Below are 24,615 nucleotides of genomic sequence, written 5' to 3' on the forward strand. Positions count from 1 at the left end.
CGGTTAATTCCAGGGTTTTAGCAGAAAGTATCATTCTGAAATGTCATGTAAATGAGAACGGCGATTTCCTTAGGTCACTTAACGGATTAAGAGAAAATTTTTAACAAACCTAGGTTTCTCCTCGAGAATGCCGCTTAATGTGTTCATGGAAACGCATAAGCAGCTTTCTGATGGGTATGTGAAGCCCCTCTCACACATTCATTTACCATATCTTTGTGTTGGTGTTGGGTGAGAGCAAAGGAGAAGACGATATGTTAGAGAGGGAGTGATAGGAGAGAAGAATGGAATGAAGGAATGAATCCCTTTGATTTTGTGCCTTGTTTTCCTCCTTGTAAAAAAAAAGGCTGTTAATGAAAAGAACCGCAGCTAATTGTGAAGTAAATTAAAACACCTCATTGATGCAGGCGGTTCAAAGAAATTAAACACTTTAAAAATGTGCAATAGGCTACGGAGCCTGACTTTTTAAACGTGTTTAAAATGTATTTTGCCACTCCATCTCAGTGACGCAAGCATGCAAACTTTAAACCTTTTTTAATTACTCTGCTGGAAGCCACATCCAGCACTGTGCTGCAGTAGCTCATCAGTGCACACTCAGCCCAAAATGATGGAAAATAAGCTTCTCAGTCTGCACCAGCACTCTATCCACAACATCACCCCAAACAGGCTGACGTGAGTGTGTGTAAGTGTGTGTGCATGTGCTTATGATGAAATGCATTTGCCCTCAGGAGAACTAGAAAAGCGATCCAGATACGCTCAGTGGGCTCTCAAATGATTCAAATTTAAGTAATTGCTCGAAAGGGAATAGGAGAAGATCTAAAAAAAGTTTGGGAACATTCAAAAATAATGTTGCATGATGGGAGTCTCAGCAGCACCTATATCTGGTGAAGAGTCTGCAGCCCCTTGTCAACTGGGACTTTGAGGAACAGAGCTGGAACCAATAACGATGCGGTGGTACCTAATGTGACCAGGTCTAAAGCAACGGGCTGCTCCTGAGCCCGAGAATCCTGCCATTGCACTGTCCTGCTGAATAGCTGCTTAATGCTGCTTATAGTGAATTAAATGTATAACTTACTGCTCGACCGTTGGTTAAGTGTATTCTAGTGGTATGTAGGTGTGTAGTGTAAATACATTCCCAGACATACTGTATTTGCTATGTTGCCATTGTCCTGACCCTAACAAGGTAGTCAACCATGAAAAAGTGGAGTGGTGGTGGCGTAGTGGAGTAAAGCACTGAACTGGAAAGTGAAAGGTTGTTGGTTCAATCCCCACAGCCACCACCATTGTGTCCTTGAGCAAGGCACTTAACTCCAGGTTGCTCCAGGGGGATTGTCCCTGTAATAAGTGTGCTGTAAGTTGCTTTGGATAAAAGCGTCTGCCAAATGCGTAAATGTAAAAAGAACTTTCTTGGTACCTATACTGCCTTGCAAAGGCACAATGCAGTAACTACACATTTAATCCGTCCTGTGACAGATGGGTTTGGCTCAGCTATGCTCATATTAAGCAAAAACAGATTTAGACTATTTTAAAACCACATTTGGCTGGACAATTAAAAAAAAAAAAAAAAAAAAAAAATTTTTAAAGCCATTTGTTTTTTATTTAATGTTTTTTTTTCAGTTTTAGTGTTGGTGTAGTTACTATGTTTTGGCTTTGTAGGGAAGAATAGCCAAGCACATGCCTTTTTTCCCAGAACTCAGCTCCCGTGACATTATGAAATAACGTGTTTACTGGTTGCACACCAGAATCTATGTGAATACAGTATGTCATCCAGGTATTGTTTGCCTACTGCAGTCGTTCTCAATTTTTTTTTATCACGTTCCCCTTTGAAATAAGAAAAAAACTTTTGAAAAAAATCTAATTTCAAGTTTTTATTTAAAAATAAATGTTTTTAAAATATTAACTGCATTTTTTTCAAATTCAAGTCATGAAAAGGTTTTAAAAAAAAATACAATGAAATGAAATGCGTTCTTTCAGTTTTCACTTTTTTGTTGAAGAATGTAAAGTTTCAGTCTTCACTGAAAAAAAAATATATATTCTGAATGAACCACTAGTACTACATTGTTCTGATGTTTTCTGTGTACTTCCTGTGTTACATAAATATATTACACATTTGAATAATGCCAATATGCTTGTAAAACATTCAAAAATAGAAAAAAAATAATAAGTGATACTGCTAAAGGGGCAATGTTAATATATAATAGTTCCCCCAAAATGTTTAATTTCTGCCATCATTTACTCACCGTCCTTGTTCTAATTAAGTATTTTTTCATCCATGAAACACAAGAATGTGGGATTGTGATTGTGGCTGTCAAGCTCCAAAAACACATATCAGAATGTCAGAGCTTCACCTGGCTAATAAAATCATGCAAGTAAATAAAACCTGCAGAAAAACACAAGAGCCCAGGCCAGAACTGGTAATGGTGTAGGAAGACTCTTCACATGTCGATCAAGAGGGATCTTTACACTCAGCATCGATCAGCCAAGTGAAGAGCATTCCTCCTCATCCCGGCCTGGCTCCCTGGAGCCACGTTATAGCCTGTTAAGAACCATCAACTCTCCTCCTTGCCCGCTGCCCTGATCCGATAAATCAATTAAAAATACACATCTGTTCAGCCGGGCCTGATATCCTCCCTCCCCACTCTGGAAAGCTCTCCTAATCTGCTCACATCTTTCCCCTCCATTTTTACCCTGCTCCTCTTCTAGTCCTTCCAGTGCCTCATTCCATCCTTATATATTCATTTTATTTTATGTAATGTGATATATTGATTTTCTTGATGAGAAATAGCAGAATGAATAAGAGGCTGTTACAGGGGTACTGCATTTTAATCAGTTGCAGCCAGAGGGATTATTCTAGGAATATGCTTGTATTAAATGGTGTGTGTGTGTGTGTGTGTGTGTGTGTGTGTGTGTGTGTGTGCGCGCAAATACAGGTGGCCTGCATGCAGCTGATCAATGCCCTCGTTACCTCCCCGGATGATTTAGACTTCAGGATACACTTACGAAATGAGTTCCTGCGCTGTGGCCTCAAGAAGATCCTACCAGTAAGTTTGACACTTGATGCCTATTCTTTTTCCAAAGATTGTGTAGTGATTGTGTAGTATATATAAATATACATATTTCCATATTTTACACACACACACACACACACACACACACACACACACACACACACACACACACACACACATATATGTTGGTTTAGCTATCATTAAATGAACTCTCCATATACATAATGATTTTTATACTGTACAAACTATAGATTCTATCCCCTAACCCTAACCCTACCCCTAAACCTAACCCTCACAAAAAACTTTCTGCATTTTTACATTTTCAAAAAAACATAGTTTAGTATGTTTTTTAAGCGATTTGAATTATGGGGACACTAGAAATGTCCTCATAAACCACATTTATAGCATAATACCCTTGTAATTACCAGTTTGTAACCTAAAAAAAAGTCCTTGTAAACCACTTAAACCTACCACCCCCCCCCCCCCCCCCCCCCCCACACACACACACACACATATATATATATATATACACATTGTATATATGCTGTATATATACTATATATATATACTGGTTATATATGAATAATATATAATATATAATTTTAATATTTAAATAAAGTGAAGACTTAATTTAACATTTGCTTTTTTTGGTAAAAACAAAATACATTACAAAAATGTGATTCAGACATCTGTAGTTTATCAAATGACAGATGTACATATAAAATTAAAAAGTGCATGGTAAGTTTTTGTTAGAGGACATCAGTGAAAGCTATGATAAAATAATGTTATATAAATCATGGAAGCTATATAAATAATGATAAAAAAATAAAAAAAAGAATCCACGAAACAACTGCAAACTTTTGAACAAATGAATTAAACTGTATAAAATTGCTGAAATGTGCTCTGGTTTGATGTCCTCCTCTCTAATGGCACAATTTTTTTCATAAAGATCATCCCCCTCACACATCATTATCAATCAGTGCACAGATCTGTGCACTGCATTGCCACAAAGCCAGCAACCATGCCAGTACATCACTCACCATCTCATTTATGTGGGCATTTCCTCACTCTTTTTCCTCACATCATTTTGACTGCTCTCCGTTTTATTGCTGCAATAATTATAATTATCTCAATCTACCCCCACATATGATGAGCTTATCGTAATTTATGAATAATGTATTTGAACGTTTTATAGGACAATTAAATATGACATTGTTCTCTAATTGTGAATAATGAGTTTGCAGGTTTTAGCATCCACAAAATGGCAAGTGCAAAGGGAAAGAAACAAAAGTGAATGACAAATAAGATCCACCAAATCCTCAAGGAGAGATAGATAATAGTGTCTGATTAAATGAAAATACACATTTCTGGAGATGGAGAGTTTGTGAGAGACAGAAAGAGAGAGATAACGAGAGAGCAAGTCAGTCTTACCTCCTACTGTGGCAGTGTGAAGGCTCTTACTCTCTGATTGGCTGCTCCTGTAAGACAGATGGCATGCCTAAAGTACGGCTCTCTGATTGATAACTACAGAAATCGGGTTACATTTGGGTTTTCACTGTCCATAAACTACACCAGCACTGATTCATAGTGGTGTTATAAGGTGCACCGCTTTTATTCTCTTTATCAGTCTCACTCTAAACCCTCTATATATGTTACATACCCCGATCAGCAACAAGATTAAAACCACCTGCCTAATATTGTGTGGGTCCCCCTCGTGGCACCAAAACAGCACCAACCCGCATCTCAGAATAGTATTCTGAGATGATATTCTGGTGGTTATCTGAGTTTCCGTAGACTTTGTCAGTTCAAACCAGTCTGTCCATTCTCTGTTGACCTCTCTCATCAACAAGGTGTTTCCATCCGCAGAACTGCCGCTCACTGGATGTTTTTGGCACCATTCTGATTAAACTCTAGAGACTGTTGTGCATGAAAATCCCAGGAGATCAGGAGTTACAGAAATACTCAAACCAGCCTGTCTGGCACCAACAATTATGCCACGGTCCAAATCACTGAGATCAAATTTTTCCCCAGTCTGATGGTTGATGTGAGCATTAACTGATGCTCCTGTCCCATATCTGAATGATTTTATGCACCGCACTGCTGCCACATGATTGGCTGATTAGATAATCACAGGGATGATTGTTGGTGCTAGATGGGCTAGTTTGAATATTTTTGTAACTGCTGATATCCTGGGATTTTCATATGCAACAGTCTCTAGAATTTACTCAGAATGGTGCCATAAACAAAAAACAAAAAAACATTCAGTGAGCGGCAGTTCTGTGGACAGAAATGCCTTGTTGATGAGAGAGGTCAACAGAGAATGGCCAGACTGGTTTGAACTGACAAAGTCTACGGTAACTCAGATAACCGCTCTGTACAATTGTGTTGAGAAGAATATCATCTCAGAATGCTGTTCTGAGATGCAGGTTGGTGCTGTTTTGGCGGCACGAGGGGGACCTACAGAATATTAGGCAGGTGGTTTTAATGTTGTGGCTGATCAGTGTATGTTGAAGGTATAGATAGCTTAGACTTTCAGTTTTAATTGGCACCTGTGTAAGTGTGGGGAATCAGCTGGGACTTGGCACATTATATCAATATCTCAGTTGCAATACAATAATTGTATGATATTTTTATTATCTTAGATGTGAAGAAGTTGCGTAGAGCATAGACACATCAATGTCAGTAAAAATAATAATAATAATAATAATAATAATAATAAAAGGACATGAGAAAATAACATACCTTGGTTCCAGAATATTTATCATAGCACAAAAATCATTGCATTCTACATGTTTAGAGAATATGTAAGGGCATTATTACAATTTAAACCTATATTTTTAGCTTGTTCTGAGTTTGCATTTTGGTAAATAAAAAAAATAAAGCACCTTTAGTTGTAAATTATCTCGTCCATTTACAGTGGGTCAGATACAAGGAGGTGCATTAGAGTTGTCCTAAAAAGCCAACTAACAGCATTTCTGAATCACAATATGTCCAACTACAACTGGCTACTGTTAGTATTGCATGTCATATTCCTGTTATATGAAGACATGTGTTCATCACAGATTCATTCTTCTCATAAGACCCACTATAATTACAGGAACTTAAAGAGACTGAGGAGCTTGACATTCAGCTGAAGGTGTTTAATGAAAATAAGGAGGAGGATTCCATCGAGCTGTCACACCGACTTGATGACATCCGTGCCGAGATGGAATATCCTTTTTACTGCTGTCTTGCCTGTAAATGCAGCCATACCGAACAGCCACGAGGGCGGCTCTCAGCTGGCTCACGGGTCTAAAGCCAAGAAACCAGTTCATTCGAAAGGGATTTTGAGAATCAGATTTTTTTTCAATTCCAGTCCAGCCTCTGGCAATGTTGGTGGTAAACAAACCTCTTCACATCAACACATCCATGCACCACACACAGATCCCAGCAACATGGCCCTGAGTTCATTATACTGACATTCGAGAAGCAACCCTTACTTTCACTTCTCCTCTCTGTATCATTCACCCTTTAAATCAGCGGAGAAACTATGCTAAACAGCTATGGAAATCCATTCACTTTTACTTTCATCCTGTTTCTACATTTGCATCTGAGCCATCAGTGCTCAGCTATGTACATAGTAGTTCTAGATTTGTATGTATCCTCACAGTTCTATTTATCAAGTTGCTAAAACCACTGGTTGAATTTGCCAACAACTGGAAAATATTTATAGCGCTGTTCAGTATCTGATTTAGTTGTTTGTGCATGTACACTGGCGGTCAAAAGTTTGGAATAATGTACAGATTTTTGCTCTTATGGAAAGAAATTGGTACTTTTATTCACCAAAGTGGCATTCAACTGATCACAATGTATAGTCAGGACATTAATAATGTGAAAAATTACTATTACAATTAGAATGTTTTTTTTTTCAGAACTTCTTAAACTACTTCAAAGTGTTCTCATCAAAAAATCCTCCATGTGCAGCAATGACAGCTTTGCAGATCCTTGGCATTCTAGCTGTCAGTTTGTCCAGATACTCAGGTGACATTTCACCCCACGCTTCCTGAAGCACTTGCCATAGATGTGGCTGTCTTGTCGGGCACTTCTCACGCACCTTACAGTCTAGCTGATCTCACAAAAGCTCAATGGGGTTAAGATCCATAACACTCTTTTCCAATTATCTGTTGTCCAATGTCTCTGTTTCTTTGCCCACTCCAACTTTTTTTTCTGTTTCAGAAGTGGCTTTTTCTTTGCAGTTCTTCCCATAAGGCCTGCACCCATGAGTCTTCTCTTTACTGTTGTACATAAAACTGGTGTTGAGCGGGTAGAATTCATTGAAGCTGTCAGCTGAGGACATGTGAGTTTAGTTGTACATCTGGGCCTTCCACATCTCTTTCTGTCCTTGTTAGAGACAGTTGTCCTTTGTCTTTGAAGACTGTAGTGTACACCTTTGTATGAAATCTTCGGTTTTTTGGCAATTTCAAGCATTGTATAGCCTTTCATTCCTCAAAACAATTATTGACTAACAAGTTTCTAGAGAAAATTGTTTCTTTTTTGCCATTTTTGACCTAATATTGATCTTAAGACATGCCAGTCTATTGCAGACTGTGGCAACTCAAAAACAAATACAAAGATATAATAGCAAGTGATTTTCTAGTACCAAATTAGCAATTTAGCATGATTACTCAAGGATAAGGTGTTGGAGTGATGGCTGCTAGAAATTATTTTTTCAAATAGTGATGGTGCTGTTTTTTACATCAGTAATGTTCTGACTATACTTTGTGATCAGTTGAATGCCACTTTGGTGAATTAAAGTACCAATTTCCTTCTGAAACAGCACAATCTGTATGTTATTCCAATTTTTTGGCCGCCAGTGCATGTACATGGCTTGGTGATATATCAATTATTTAAATATATATGCAAAGATGATTTTGCTGGCGATATGAAATCGACAACATTGTGGATATTACAATGATTGTAGTATGCCTTTTATTTGTCTGTTAAGTTTCCTAAAGACCAGGTGCGAGTATGAGAGTGTTTAGTCTCCATAACTGAATAAACAATTAATTTGCATTATCACTCAGATGAAAATATTATAAATAACATTATTTTAGTGTGATAAAATCAGGGATTTACTGGTGGTACTGCATTTACAAGATTACAGGGTTTACCAGTGTTATCTCATCATGACAATGACGTTGTAATATTAAATAAACCTTTACACAGATATTACAGAATACTCTTTTCTGATTGCCTGGAATCAGAATATGTGAGCGGAGTGGAGTGGCATCATTTTGCCTGGAGTGAGGAGCTGTTTTTTTTTAATCGGAGCGTCATTGTTTTCTCTCGCTCCAAGAGTGCTTAACTAATTCTCCATCACGAGCGCAACACCTGTTAATGGCCCATGATACAGCAAGAATTCACCATGTGTTAAGCAGTGTTAAACACTATTGGCATGAAGGAAAGATGTGATAAAAAGAAAAAAATACAAATGTATCGAGAAAGCAATACCGAGTAGCGGCACCTGGGTTATATTGGACCTCCTGTGCGAGGGTTACTTTCAATTTGTCTCTCAGTATTCTGTTCACACTCGCTCCCTATTATTGAAATTGAGCTTGCCTTCTACTACATGCTCGTTAGGGATGTTATGAAATATCAATATATCGATTATTGATCGGCGCATTATTTTATCGATACATTTTTGAGGCATCAGTATATTAACATCAGCCGACATTTAAATTAGAAGCCTAATTTGTGTGCATTCAGTTCACTGCCAGTTGCATTCCATTTAATGTAGTCTGACATAATAGCTTTTGGAGACCACAAGGGGGCAACATAACATTTACTGAAGCCATTCGCAGCATGGACAAGGCTTTCAAAAGTCCGAAGTTATGAACGTGGTGACCCACACTAAATTAACAGTGCCGCTTACACTTTACCAAAGTTTTGTTGAGAAATTTGTTTGAAAAGACAAATAATATAGTGCAATGAGCAGCCCTATTTATAATTTAAAATTTCCCGTTGTATATCGATAATCATCTGGAAAATCTTTAGATTATCGATACGTGAAAATGGCATTGATCCCAAGCCTAATGCTCTTGTCTCAGCTCCTTATTTTGTAACTCAACTGGCAATTACTGAAAATTAATGATGGCTAAGGAGAACGCGAGTGAGGTGATTGCCTTGACCAAAGGTGTATTGTGGAATCTTAAAAATCTTGTCCAGAAAACACGATAATATCCATTCACATTTGGAAGAAAATCTAAAGGTCATATGTCTCTCTCCCCTATTAAATATTTTGAATAATCATATTATCATTCTAATCTAATGCATCATCATCTCAACTTTAGCTAATAGCTATTATGTCCCGCATTAAATAGAACTTTTAATGACCTAAAACACCAACTTAACTTAAACATTTTTTTATACTTTTTGACTTTGCAGTTGCCATCTGGAATTTATTCCAGTGCCGTCATTTATGCAATTTACTTTTGCAAATGAAACAGCTCAGCATATGCGAGCAGAGAGAGGTAGATTTGAAATCTTTAAAATATTTAAAAGATGCAAAAGCTTGTATTTCAGAAAGTGGTCACATGGTGCGCATTACGGGGGACTAGGGAGGTCTCAGACCCCCTGAATTTAACCGGAGACCCCCTGGAAAGCTAATTTGTGCATTCTTGGGGGGTCTCATTTATAATCATGCGGTTAATGTGATCGGAATCAAGCTGATCAAGACCTGTGAAGCAGCACTACTCCCTTGCTCTTTCTATCTGCCTATTTCTCTTTCTCACTGTTCCCCCACCTCGACACATGCTCCCCACTGTCAACGTACTTCACACAAGCGCTCCGCCACAACCGTAGAAGGAGGAAAACAGACCCCCCCAAATGCCAGTGTAAGTGTAGAACAATCATAGAATTTCATTCAACCTACCTTTTTTTTTTTTTTTTTTTTTTTTTACATAGACATACAAGGGAAAGTTAATTTATAATTTAACTGGGGAATTGTTGCCACTCCACTCACATACTGTGCCTGGAATGCATGCGTTAAAACCGTTTAATACACAGGTAGTTCCAGTCAGTTATAATTACTGTTCTATATTAATGCAACTACTCTGCTGTCCTCCATAATAAGACATTGCAAGAGTTTTATGCCTCTGTTCAGACTACCTCCTTACTCGAATATAGTGCAGCAAGTCTGATGAGTCACAGAGCCTGGATTAACAATCATATCACAAAACATGACATCATAAAGTCATGCAATGCCATCTTTAAATCAATTGTGAAGGGCCATAGGAAAAACAGAAAAGACACCAGTGTTCATCAGCCCTGCATTACTGAGTCCAACCTGGAGAAAATTGGAAATTCAAGCCCTGTAATCAGCATTATGCCACAAACACTGTCGATTGAGCCTCAACTTGTATTGAACCTAGAACATCCCTTTAAGCATTTTGAATCTACTAGTCTGAAATGATGGTTAGTCTGTTTGGTACCACTGTTTCAGAGAAACATAAATACATATTGAGGTATATATTCAATATCGTTCAAAGACAATATTCAAGAAGCTACATCACCCAGCACTAATTAAATAGAAAAAAATCTTCATCATTTCACCCTCTTTCTATTAGCTCTCAGAGGGGAGACTCTGCTGAAATGATGGAAAAGCCAGAGTTTTAGTTCAGGTTCTTTTGACTAATGATTTTTGTGAGCAGCCAACTGAGTAAAAGACACAACATTTGTCTCTCAGGACAATTTGGCATTGATCTTTAAGTGCCTTATGTAATATGTGTGTCTAAGCAACAGTCTCTCTTTTTTTCTCACTTCTTTCCCCCATCTTCTCTGTCCAAACACCAAACCTTTTCAAATCGTACCCTTTTTGTTTTCTCTTTGGTTGACTTATGAATATTAACTTATGGACAATTGTTTATAATTATAGCACTCAACTTTGGTGCACTTCCGGTCTGGTCACTGACTTAAGGTACAGTGCATCTGGAAAGTATTCACAGCGCTTCACATTTTCCAAATTTTTTTATGTTACAGACTTATTCCAGAATGGATTAAATTCATTATTTTCCTCAAAATTCTACAAACAATACCCCATAATGACAACGTGAAAGAAGTTTGTTTGAAATCTTTGCAGATTTATTAAAAATAAAAAGTGAAAAAATAAATAAAATAATAAAACACATGTACATAAGTACTCACAGCCTTTGCTTAATACTTTGTTGAAGCACCTTTGGCACCAATTACAGCCTCAAGTCTTTTTGAGTATGATGCTACAAGCTTGGCACACCTATTTTTGGGCAGTTTCTCCCATTCTTCTTTGCAGGACCTCTCAAGCTCCATCAGGTTGGATGGGGAGCGTCGATGCACAGCCATTTTCAGAACTCTCCAGAGATGTTCAATCGGGTTCAAGTCTGGGCTCTGGCTGGGCCACTCAAGGACATTCACAGAGTTGTCCCGTAGCCACTCCTTTGTTATCTTGGCTGTGTGCTTAGGGTCGTTGTCCTGTTGGAAGATGAACCTTCGCCCCAGTCTGAGGTCCAGAGTGCTCTGGAGCAGGTTTTCATCAAGGATGTCTCTGTAAATTGCTGCATTCATCTTTCCCTCGATCCTGACTAGTCTCCCAGTTCCTGCCACTGAAAAACATCCCCACAGCATGATGCTGCCACCACCATGCTTCAGTGTAGGGATGGTATTGGCCAGGTGATGAGCGGTGCCTGGTTTCCTCCAGGCATGACGCTTGCCATTCAGGCCAAAGAGTTCAATCTTTGTTTCTCATGGTCTGAGAGTCCTTCAGGTGCCTTTTGGTAAACTCCAGGCGGGCTGTCATGTGCCTTTTACTGAGGAGTGACTTCCGTCTGGCCACTCTACCATACAGGCCTGATTGGTGGAGTGCTGCAGAGATGGTTGTTCTTCTGGAAGGTTCTCCTCTCTCCACAGAGAAATGCTGGAGCTCTGTCAGAGTGACCATCGGATTCTTGGTCACCTCCCTGACTAAGGCCCTTCTCCCCGATCGCTCAGTTTGGCCGGGCGGCCAGCTCTAGGAAGAGTCCTGGTGGTTCCAAACTTCTTCCATTTACGGATGATGGAGGCCACTGTGCTCACTGGGACCTTCAGTGCTGCAGAAATTTTTCTGTACCCTTCCCCAGATCTGTGCTTCAATACAATCCTGTCTCGGAGGTCTACAGACAATTCCTCTGACTTCATGGCTTGGGTTGTGCTCTGACATGCACTGTTAACTGTGGAAATTTTATATAGACAGGTGTATGCCTTTCCAAATCATGTCCAATCAAGTGAATTTACCACAGGTGGACTCCAATCAAGTTGTAGAAACATCTCAAGGATGATCAGTGGCAACAGGATGCACCTGAGCTCAATTTTGAGTGTCATGGCAAAGGCTGTGAATACTTATGTACATGTGATTTTTTTTTCGTTTTTTATTTTTAATAAATTTGCAAAGATTTCAAACAAACTTCTTTCATGTTGTCTTTATGGGGTATTGTTTGTAGAATTTTGAGGCAAATAATGAATTTAATCCATTTTGGAATAAGGCTATAACATAACAAAATGTGGAAAAAGTGAAGTGCTGTGAATACTTTCCGGATGCACTGTAGCTGTTGAATATTAATTGCAATGTGATTGATCCACCGTCCCCCTCTGTCTTTTGTATGGCTCAGCTCAATGCTGATCCAGCTCATGTTTACGCATCACCTTCCCCACCAGTATATTACTGCAAACATGACAAAAATACAAATACACACAGCATCTCTCTGTGTGCACATGTGTGGCCCTACATAATATAGAGAACGGCTCTCTAGTACATTTTGCTGGTTCCAAAGTGTGGAGAAAGTAATGCTCTGAAGATGCATGCATTCTCATATTGAGTTGACAGAACATGGGATGCACTCACAACCTTATGAATAACTGAAATGATATACGTTAATTAAAAAATGTGCAGCTGTGCTGGGGCGGATTAGTTTTCTGCGAGGACAGCTGTATAGCAGTGCAGTGGAAGGAAGTGAAATACATGCAACACATTTTAAGGTAGTTTATTTTTGAGTAGCAACCCTGATGATGAGGGTGTTACCAGAAAACCAAGTTTAATAAATATTTGTACAATGGAAAGACAAAAATGCAATGTTTTTAGTCAATATTCTTTAAAAAATTGAGAAATACACTAAACTTAATTTTTTATTAAATGGAGAAGGAGCCACTGTGCCTTTGTGTTTCCTCTAATATGGAGTCTGCACAGCTTTTCTGATTTTTCTCCCATTGCTAAGAAAGGAAGGAATGAATGTGGCTGCTCATACTATAGGAGTGTTCCAGCCCAGGCAGTGTATCACCCTGCAGTCAGCTTGTAAATATTTCAGCAGACACTGTCAAAATGTACAGTACATGTAATGAGTGGAATCAATTTTTCACCCGCCTCATCTCATTGCAGCACAACCCCCCGCTGACTTATTTTGTTCCAGTTTTTACAAACAGGTGCATTTGGTGTTTTTTCATGTTCTTTAAATAAGTTATACTGTGTACTGTATCCACAGGAGTCTCTTCGTAGTTGCCAAAAAGCCTATTTTTATCCATGTTACTTTTTACTTTTTTTTTACTTTTTAAAAAAAAATTTATATATCTATATATATATACAGGTGCATCTCAATAAATTAGAATGTCGTGGAAAAGTTCATTTATTTCAGTAATTCAACTCAAATTGTGAAACTCGTGTATTAAATAAATTCAATGCACACAGACTGAAGTAGTTTAAGTCTTTGGTTCTTTTAATTGTGATGATTTTGGCTCACATTTAACAAAAACCCACCAATTCACTATCTCAAAAAATTAGAATATGGTGACATGCCAATCAGCTAATCAACTCAAAACACCTGCAAAGGTTTCCTGAGCCTTCAAAATGGTCTCTCAGTTTGGTTCACTAGGCTACACAATCATGGGGAAGACTGCTGATCTGACAGTTTTCCAGAAGACAATCATTGACACCCTTCACAAGGAGGGTAAGCCACAAACATTCATTGCCAAAGAAGCTGGCTGTTCACAGAGTGCTGTATCCAAGCATGTTAACAGAAAGTTGAGTGGAAGGAAAAAGTGTGGAAGAAAAAGATGCACAACCAACCGAGAGAATCGCAGCCTTATGAGGATTGTCAAGCAAAATCAATTCAAGAATTTGGGTGAACTTCACAAGGAATGGACTGAGGTTGGGGTCAAGGCATCAAGAGAAAGGAATTTGGCTACAGTTGTCGTATTCCTCTTGTTAAGCCACTCCTGAACCACAGACAACGTCAGAGGTGTCTTACATGGGCTAAGGAGAAGAAGAACTGGACTGTGGCCCAGTGGTCCAAAGTCCTCTTTTCAGATGAGAGCAAGTTTTGTATTTCATTTGGAAACCAAGGTCCTAGAATCTGGAGGAAGGATGGAGAAGCTCATAGCCCAAGTTGCTTGAAGTCCAGTGTTAAGTTTCCACAGTCTGTGATGATTTGGGGTGCAATGTCATCTGCTGGTGTTGGTCCATTGTGTTTTTTGAAAACCAAAGTCACTGCACCCGTTTACCAAGAAATTTTGGAGCACTTCATGCTTCCTTCTGCTGACCAGCTTTTTAAAGATGCTGATTTCATTTTCCAGCAGGATTTGGCACCTGCCCACACTGCCAAAAGCACCAAAAGTTGGTTAAATGACCATGGTGTTGGTGTGCTTGACTGGCCAGCAAACTCACCAGACCTGAACCCCATAGAGAATCTATGGGGTATTTCAAGAGGAAAATGAGAAACAAGAGACCAAAAAATGCAGATGAGCTGAAGGCCACTGTCAAAGAAACCTGGGCTTCCATACCACCTCGGCAGTGCCACAAACTGATCACCTCCATGCCACGCCAAATTGAGGCAGTAATTAAAGCAAAAGGAGCCCCTACCAAGTATTGAGTACATATACAGTAAATTAACATACTTTCCAGAAGGCCAACAATTCACTAAAAAAAAATTTTTTATTGGTCTTATGATGTATTCTAATTTTTTGAGATAGTGAATTGGTGGGTTTTTGTTAAATGTGAGCCAAAATCATCACAATTAAAAGAACCAAAGACTTAAACTACTTCAGTCTGTGTGCATTGAATTTATTTAATACACGAGTTTCACAATTTGAGTTGAATTACTGAAATAAATGAACTTTTCCACAACATTCTAATTTATTGAGATGCACCTGTATATATATATATATATATATATATATATATATATATATATATATATATATATATATATATATATATATTGAGATATACTTCATTGAAGGGACATTAGTAGTAACATTTGGTGAGTGCTATATTTAATTATCACTTGCAATCCATTTCACTCAAGTAGACATAACAGAGACTGGGGGTGGGGGTAAGTCAATAATAATAATAAGAGACAGAGAAACAAAAGAGCCAAATATGACTATTTGATGTAACATCTATTTTAGACATCAAAAGCTTCTCCTTTGGGAGAAAATATTCTGGACACTTAATCAACACATTTTGCAAGATTAAGAGCACCTATTTCTGTTTTGGAGACAAGCAAGACAAATTGAGGATTAGACTGAAATCCTTAAAAAAAAGAAAGAAAGTGACCTAATCCATGTTTCATGGCTCTAAATAATCAAACTTAAATAATTTTCATTTTATTCATATCCAGAGCCAGGGTATGAACTGGCAGAGTGTTATGAACTTGTGGTATTTTTTCTCTGTCACTATTTTTCTTCAAAGTCTTGTGTTTTCTCATGTTAGCAAATTAGATTCCTAAAGACAACCAAAGATGCAGGCCAAATTGGCTCGGGTAAGACTCACCCTCTGACCTGGCCCTCAACCTGAATTTAAACAATCAAGGGTGAAGGCCAAGCACCTTTAGATATCAGTTGTATTGCTTATAAGTGCTTTTATATTATCATCCACGCACTAAAGATTCTACAAGTCTCTATGTTTTTGTAAATGTTCTCAATATAAATGTCATTTGTTCTGTATGTTCACACTGACAAACAAGCATAATGTTTCCTTAACCTCCTGTGTACTGACATGGGTGAGGTGTACCATCTCCTGTCCAACATGGTGAAAGACACGGGTTCAGAACCTTACTTTCTGTCCATCCTCCAGCACCTGCTGCTCATCAGGAATGATTATTATATCAGGTAAGTGCTGTCATTTATAATATATCAATTATATAAGTGTCATGGGAACATGACACACCTACCTGTCTGTTCATACTTTTCTCAGATTTTATAGACATTAATCATGGTAAACACTATATTTATTTTATGCAAATGGAAACAAGGCTGCAATTGATGGAAGTACACTTTGTATAATATGTTGTGCAGTTGTGCATTTGTGTATTGATTTTTTAGTTGAAAAACCTTTCAAAATGTTTTCCAGTGTACAAAAAACTTTGGGAAAACATGGTTTGTGAAAATTAGATGTGAATTTAGACAGTACAACCTGTTGAATAAGCGGTGTATATTAATATATAAATAAAATGACTTAACGTCCATTTACTTTAGAGACATACCTAAAGTTGTTTTAAAATTAGCATTGAGCATTGCCAGAAAGTTAGTTGTTTTTCTTCCAGTCATTTAGTACTTGAAAATAAAATATTTGTTTTTAAATAAAAAAATAAATAAATAAATAAAAAAAAAGCTAATTGTATGAATATGATTATTTGAATATTTTAATGCTATTTGTCATTGAGATCAGAAAGACGTCCACTTATAGTTAACATCTTAATAGCGGGTTTACTAAAACTATATTGGATCAGCCGTTTGAAGGTTAAGACGAGACAGAGTCCTCTTTAATTTTATACTGTATGTATGTTTTAGAATATGCATTTCTACAATGTGTAATACATTAAATGAGATTATACCAATCAGAGACCACATGCAAACTTGTGTGTCATATGCTTGTTATTATTGAGAGGCATAGGCTAATGCTGAGATCTTATGGTCATAATTGAAGAGAATCAAATCTGCCTAATGAACTATCACAAAAATGTTGCCCTTTAGCATGCTAGAAGTCAGGCCTTCTTAAAAATCCTCGCAAGTAAAGAAAAAGCTTTTTTTTTTTTTTTTTTATGAAAATGTTTTTATTTATTTATGAATTCATTCATTTATTTTTTAATTATTTTATTTTCAAGGCAAGGACACACTGAACATTGAACGGGAATTACACTGATCAGTTCAGTTCACTGTTGCTTCAGACCTGTTGCTGAGGTAAAATATTTAATAAAGAGGGAAGAGCGAAGCGATGAGATCGAGAGAACTTACCATAGACACGTTGCTGCTCACTTTGAGCCATGAATAATGCATTCTCTCACTTGTTGGAGAAAGTGAGAAGTAGAAAACTTATTAAGTAAGCTGTATGGCAGATTCTTGTTCAGCATCATCCCTCTCGCCCCTGCATCTTTAACTTTGATGCCAGAAAACAAGATCACTGTAAACACTGATTAAAAATGCATGTGCTTATTAAAGATACTCTTTAAAAAAAAAAATTAAAAAAAACACAAAAAAACCAAACAAACTACATTTTCTCTGCTTAGCGCATAAAGATGGATATATAGCTCTGTTTGTTATTTCAAATACATCTCTATTACTTGGCCTCTACATAAAGTTCTCATTACTGATTGCTCTGGTTGCTTTTGAACCTGGCGAATCGTTTTATGTAGATTGGATTGGCTGGTTGAGAAATTGTATGACAATAATTTTAGATTAAAGGGATCCCTTGAGATCACTGCAAGCTTTGATGGCTAGGTCTCAAAGGACATGGAGGGAAGGATGGGTTCATGGCATTTCTCTACTTTAGTCGGCATAAGTCAACAATGACTGTCTTGTTCATAGGAGTTGGGGGTGTGCGCCATGATCAAAGGCAGCAATAAAGGAGAGCTGTCCATGATGATAGATCACACTGTTTGATTTAAAGTTGTTCTTTAATTCCACTAAAGCAACCAGCCACCTTTATCCTTAAATGTCCTTGGTCATTTGTAAGCAAAGTTTTCCCTCAATTTGTTTAATAAGACACACCTACCTGTCTGTTAATACTTCTCTTATAGACATTTTTCTCAAATAAAATAAAATAAATCCTTGAATTTAGTTATTTATTGGTTTCGAGAGGGATCACATCGTAGGCAGCTCTATCTTCAACTAATTCTCTGTCCCATATTCTGTCCTTTGTCATTTGAAAGGACAGTTTTCCCTGAATTTGATAAATAAACTTATTTTAAAATGACATTAAATACAATAAAAAGCGAGTTAATAACAGTTTGCCAATGTCCTTCAAATGTTCATTCTTTTCTTTTTTTTATCACTTTTTGGAGCAGCGGATGAGGCTGGCAAATAATTCTCGAAGACTCACAAACAGAGGGTAGATCAGAGGGAGGGTATATGGAGCACATCTACTTTTGGCCATGACTGATGTGAAGATTAGATGGGCAGTGTGGTGCAGGGGTTGGATGGGAGATGAGAGGCAAGCAGGGAGAGTGCCAGGCTGAGAGAGAAAAGGAAAGAAGGATCGGTTGAGTGGGACATATGCAGTCTCCTCTGGTGGGGTCTGACAGTTCTGGGTCAGTCTTCTTCTTCCTGGTTTTATCCAACATGCAGCAGTGGTGGTAGCCAGGACGCTGAGAAAATAGAAAGGCTTATTGAGATAATGATATGGTGTACATCAGTGACAGGCGTAAGCTTCGGGCCTTGCCACTAAGCCAGGCTCGGTGACATTCACAGCCATATCAGTGTTAAGCACCCCATCCGCCCCCTCTTCAAGCTTATTACACATTGCTGCCATGTGTCTTACAGCAAGGTCTTGAATAAGAAAATTGTTTGAATATGATTATTTGTTTTGTTATTTGAATATGTTATTTGTCATTGAAATTAGAGAGACATCCAATTATAGTTAATATCTTAATAGCAGGTTTATTATAACTATATTGGATCCCACATTCAAAGGTTAAGACAAGAGACACATCTTTCTTTGATTCTTTAATTCTGCTCGTCTGTTTTAGAATATGTAGAAAGACATTGTAATACATTAAAGGAGATTATACTGATCAGAGACCACCTGCAAGCTTGTGTGCCAAATGAGAGCACAGGCTAATGCTGAGATCTTATGGTCAAATTTGGAGCATATCAAATCCACCATATGCAATCTTTCCTGCGTCAGAATTTAGTGGGCATTTTGGTTTTTCTAATTTTCTCAATAGCATACAGATCAAGAGTAGCAAAGAAAGAAAATATGATCCTTAAAGGGATAGTTCACCCAAAAATGAAAATTATTTCATGCCATTCCAAATGTGTATGACTTTCTTTCTTCTGCTGAACACAAACACAGAAGAATATCTCAGCTCTGTAGGTCCATACAATGCAAGTGAATGGATATTAAAACTTTGAAGGTCCAAACGCATATAAAGGCTGTATAAAAGTAATCCATACGACTCCAGTATTTAAATCTATATCTTCAGAAGCGATATGATAGGTTTGGTTGAGAAACAGATATTTATGTCCTTTTTTTACTATCAATCTCCACTTTCACTTTGTTCTTTTTTTTTTTTTTTTGCCGATTTGCATTCTTTGTGCATATCACCACCTACTGGGCAGGGAGGATAATTTATAGGAAATGAGGACTTAAATATTGATCATATCACTTCTGAAGATATGGATTTAACCACTGGAGTCATATGGATTACTTTAATGCCTTTTGGAGCTTCAAAATTTCTGTCCACCATTCACTTGCATTGTATGGACCTTCAGAGCTGAAATATTCTTCTAAATATCTTTGTTTGTGTTCAGCAGAAGAAAGGAAGTCGTACGTATCTGGGATGATATGAGGGTGAGTAAATGATGAGATAATTTTCATTTTTGGGTGTACTATCCCTTTAACATAAGCAAAAGGACACCTCTGTTGTTGCATATTTTATTACCTTGGGTCAACAAACTTGCATTTTTCCATTAGCTTAAATACTTTGCAGCAAATATTGTTTATCAAACAAGATTGTTTGGAGATTAGCAAAATATAATGCTCTAGAATTAAGTGGCATTAACTATGAGTTGTGACATAATTATTTTGCACCAAGACATTTTTAAAGCCATGCTTGTTCATTAAAATTCAGAAAGCCTGTTTTGTAAAAGGAAGCCAAGAGAAGGGGACGACACATTTCTGGGAGGAAAACTGAATACCTACAAGAGACATTCAAGGTCATGCTTGGAAGATAATTATTTGCCACTTCGGAGCTCGGCTTAAGTCGACATTGTATTTGTTAAATGTCACTCGCAATTAAATTTGGTAATATAACTTGGAAAAGGTCACACACTAAGCTCTGTGGCAGTGTCTAGTCCCAGACCCATTTACCTCCCAGTCCTGTCATTGTCACCCCTACAAACACAAGACCGTGTTTTTCCCTGCCATTGTGCAACTAATTACACAGATTACACTGATTAGATTTGTGACTCAGGTTTTATTGGTGCCCTTAATTGCCTAAGATGATTGCAAATTATAGGGGAAAGCGTGGAGGCACAGAGTCGGTTTGTCTTCACCTTGAGTGGACAAAGTCACAGAGCCAGTCTCCGGTTGCAAGTTTGCTGTTCGTGATTTCATTATGTAGTGAAGGAAGTCTTAATTCAGTGGAGTGAAATATCATTAAAATTGACCAAATTATTTATTTACAGTTCTTACAGGAATGTACAAGACAGTATTTTATATGACGTTAACAGTTTTGTCTCTTGTTATACACTGCCTCCTCACTCATGTTTTGTGTGTGTATGTGTGCATTTGCACACACACTCGGTTTTATTACAGGCCTCAGTATTACAAGGTGATAGAGGAGTGTGTGTCCCAAATCGTCCTCCACCGTAGTGGCATGGACCCTGATTTTGGCTACAGGGAGAGGCTAGATGTAGACTTCAGTCACCTCATCGGTAAGTCACCCAAATGTGCCTTTCACTTTTATTAGGCAGAAAATGTCTTTGCAGACTGCACTTCCTCATAAGTTATTATTCATTGGTGCAACTAATTTTTCCAGACTATTGAATTCTGTCCATGGTCATCGGATAAAGAGGCCAAAACGTTTCAGAACGGATAAAAGGAGTTTCATGTTTCTTTAACAAGCTTTAGGTAAAAGTGAGAGAACTTTATTGAGTTATATCACATCAATGAATTCCACGGAAAGACTTTTTGGGGCTTAATAGGATATTCACACTAAGATTATAGTCTTGCAAGGGTCCAGACTATATTCTGTCTTACATTAGTGTGAAATCATGTGGTGCTGACGGAGACACAACTGCAGTTGATAAAACTTTGTGATTTCCTGGAGTAGATCTAATTATCATCCCTCGGTCCCCATGAGAGGCCTGTCTGAAACACCTGCACTCACTTGACACATAAGATGAGGTACACTTATTATGCATTAATAAAACATTATTTGAGGAGCCGGGCTGGCATGTCACGTCTTATAAATGCAGCTCAACTTCAGTGGTTGTGGTTTGTATTTCTAGACATTTATCACTTGTTTCTTTTGATTGTCTTCAATCTGTGTCTGATGTGGAAGCATCATCTTAACAATACTCTGTGCAATTTGTGTATACATTTGTTTTTTTTTTTTGTCTTTGCATGTACACTCCTGCTTGTGTATGACAGATCAATGTGTAGATAAAGCCAAAGTGGAAGAGAGTGAGCAGAGAGCGGATGAATTCTCCAAAAAGGTGAGTCTATTAATCACCCTGAGTGCAGCCATTGGTATGCAACTGGGCTGCTGTCACCAAACTCCCATGAGCGGTGAGACAGCGCATTGATTGCTCTCGCTTGATCAATAGCTGGCAGCAGTGCAACATGATCTGTATCAGTGCAAGCAGAATCGATAATGATGCTCCAATCTGCAAGCTTGTTTGTGCCATACTGGGAACACTTTAAGATATTTACAGGCACTGTTTCAAATAGTATTAGAGGCCCAGACTTACTATATTGTAATCTTTGAATTTAAATGCTTCCTCTGGAGCTTCATTTGGATGCTGTGCTAACACTAACTGGTGTTGTCAGTGAAGCCAAGAACTAGAGTAGTGGTGGCATAGTGGACTAAAGCACAGAACTGGTATAAGGGAACTGGCATAAGGTTGCTAGTTCGATCCCCACAGCCACCATTGTGTCCTTGAGCAAGGCACTTAACTCCAGGTTGCTCTGGGGGGATTATCCCTGTAATAAGGGCACTGTACGTCGCTTTGGATAAAAGTGTCTGCCAAATGCCTAAATGTAATGTAAATGTAAAATGTAAATATCCCATGATGTTCTGAGAGAACACCCATACACAGTTTACTGTCAAACTCAGCTAATTGTCAGCCAGACATCTGAGGCAATTTAATGACAGAGTAAGACATATCCTACTTGTGGGTGGCTACAAACATTGTTCAGGTGTCCTGTGGCCCCCAATAGTATGTGGGTACTTTTGGACACTGAAGTTACACTCAAAAATGTATGCATTTCATTGCATTAGAAACAAAATATCAAACCAAGTGGCTTCTGCAAACTAATGATACTAGAACGTTTTTCTTAACTAGCTTAACTTTTCTGATCCATTTTTGAAATGGCTTTTAAGCAAGTGTTTTTTATGTGATTAATGCAATATTTCTTTAAAATAAATGCCTCTTGGTTTAATTTTTTAATTTTTTTAAATTTGTAATTTATATATATATATATATATATATATATATATATATATATATATATATATATATATATATATATGCATTTAATGCATTGCAAAGACATTAAAAAATATGTTGTGTTTAAGCCTTTTTACGCCTAGCCCTGGATCAATATGATGATGAGGATGATTATTGTGATGGTACTCATAAAAGGCAAAGTGAGACATGATGAGGGTGTTGATGTGTCCTGTGGTTGAAAGCCTCTGCAGAGACATTACATCAATGTGTTACTCTTTGCAGTTCGACGAGGAGTTCAGCGCACGGCAGGAAGCACAGGCCGAGCTGCAGAAACAGGAGGAGAAAATTAAAGGGTTGGAGGCCCAGATCAACACCCTACAGGCCCAGGTAACACTGCATAGCCTAATACACATGGTCTTTCTCTTCATCACCACTTTAGGTCTAAACTTTAAACTTCAGCTGTGCACTCCTTTTGAGCAACCCCGTTGGTGTGCCCATTCTACAGCTCTGTACTCTGTACCTAAGGATATCAAAACACTAAAGAAAGCTACCACCAACACTTGTGTCTCATGTGTTCACCTTTAACATGCATAGATTAGCCTTCCATTGGCCCTGGTTATAGCACAAAAGGGATTTGTGCTATATTTCTGTCCTCAAATCCTCTGAGGCCTCTTTTATCTTCTCTCTTGAGAGCTTGGTGGTTCACATCGTGCCTTGGAAGAGCCCATTATCCTACAGATCCATGAAGCAACACACCCACTTGAGTTTCCAGACCGCCTTCCCATTCCGCACAACTATTCACAAATGGCTATTAGACCACTAGGCATTAAATTATTTCTATCCATCATGAAAGCTCCTTAAATCTTAATTCCTCCGCTCAGTGACTGTCATCAGATGCCCTGGAAATGAGCTTTACAAGCACATTAGGATCACTTTTGCTTATTTTTGTGTGTTGTGCGGTCATATGAAGCAGTTTTTCCTCTGTCTCCTTCAAATTGTAATGTAATGGATAATGTGGTGGCTAAGGGAGAAACTCAGCTAATTTGACCAAATTGAATCCTTTTTATCCTTCATCATGAATGCAGCGGTGCTCTAAGTGGGTATTTTAAGACTTGGGGGATTGTATGATTTAATAAGAGGCCAATCTCCTCCTCAAATGCTTGGATTTGATTTTTCTCAATTGCTCCACTGCAGCCTGTTCCTAGCTATTGTATGAACTGTATGAGGGATTGCATTACGTCTGTGGCTCTCACATCATTGTTATCAAGAAAAACCCACAGACCTTCTCTAACAAAATTACTGCTATATCCTACTTAACCCAGTTTGAAACATTTTAGATTTTAGTGCTGCCTTGGGACAAAATAAATACAAAAATAGCTTGTTTGCTAGCTTATAGAGTTTTATAGAAAATATACAAAACATTATCCATGGGGTAAATAGTTTTCCATAAACAAATATTTTAAGTTGGAAAATCTTGCACATTGTCTTCATGTTTGCTTACTTGCATCATCAAGCACTATTGCCCCCCAACCCTCCACAAGTTGCGGCCAAGGTCTCTGGCAGCTTGGACTACCATTCATCCTTACAGATTCACCAAATGGGTTCATTAGTGAAGGCGGAGCTGGAATGGGCCATTCCTTCCCGTGTGAAGCGAAGCTTTTCTGAGCCCAGCACTTCATTTGTGTGCAGTCCTCACCCCTGTACTTCATCTGCCCGAAGAGCCGAATCACGCCACGTTACCCACTCGGGCTCCCTCCTTTCCTACATCTGCCTCGTACATCACTCTCTCAACTCCTACACATATTCATGAGCCCAGGCCTCCCTGTGTTTCGCACCTCATCAGTCACCATCATCCCTCTTTTTCTGCACTGTCCATGCTGAACCCCCACCCCAATGACTGCTCACTTGCTCACTTCTGCTTTTCTTTCTTCAACCACTGTCTCCCTCACACCCTGTCTACACT

The 24,615-nt window shown here is 38.2% G+C and overlaps 1 protein-coding gene across 7 annotated transcripts in view; it reads left to right on the top strand.

Moving 5' to 3' along the window:
- The window catches only part of LOC127412971 (protein diaphanous homolog 2-like), a 625,488-nt gene that overhangs the window by 179,066 nt on the left and 421,807 nt on the right, over nucleotides 1–24,615 (top strand). For all 7 annotated transcript variants that reach the window (XM_051649717.1, XM_051649721.1, XM_051649722.1 and 4 more), the window contains 6 exons: nucleotides 2,928–3,038; nucleotides 6,103–6,215; nucleotides 16,035–16,151; nucleotides 20,797–20,915; nucleotides 21,634–21,698; nucleotides 22,935–23,039. In XM_051649717.1, coding sequence (XP_051505677.1) covers nucleotides 2,928–3,038; nucleotides 6,103–6,215; nucleotides 16,035–16,151; nucleotides 20,797–20,915; nucleotides 21,634–21,698; nucleotides 22,935–23,039 — 630 coding nt within the window. The remainder of the gene's footprint in view (nucleotides 1–2,927; nucleotides 3,039–6,102; nucleotides 6,216–16,034; nucleotides 16,152–20,796; nucleotides 20,916–21,633; nucleotides 21,699–22,934; nucleotides 23,040–24,615) is intronic.

Source organism: Myxocyprinus asiaticus, chromosome 22 (genome assembly GCF_019703515.2).
Source record: "Myxocyprinus asiaticus isolate MX2 ecotype Aquarium Trade chromosome 22, UBuf_Myxa_2, whole genome shotgun sequence".
Classification (NCBI taxonomy): Eukaryota; Metazoa; Chordata; class Actinopteri; order Cypriniformes; family Catostomidae; genus Myxocyprinus; species Myxocyprinus asiaticus.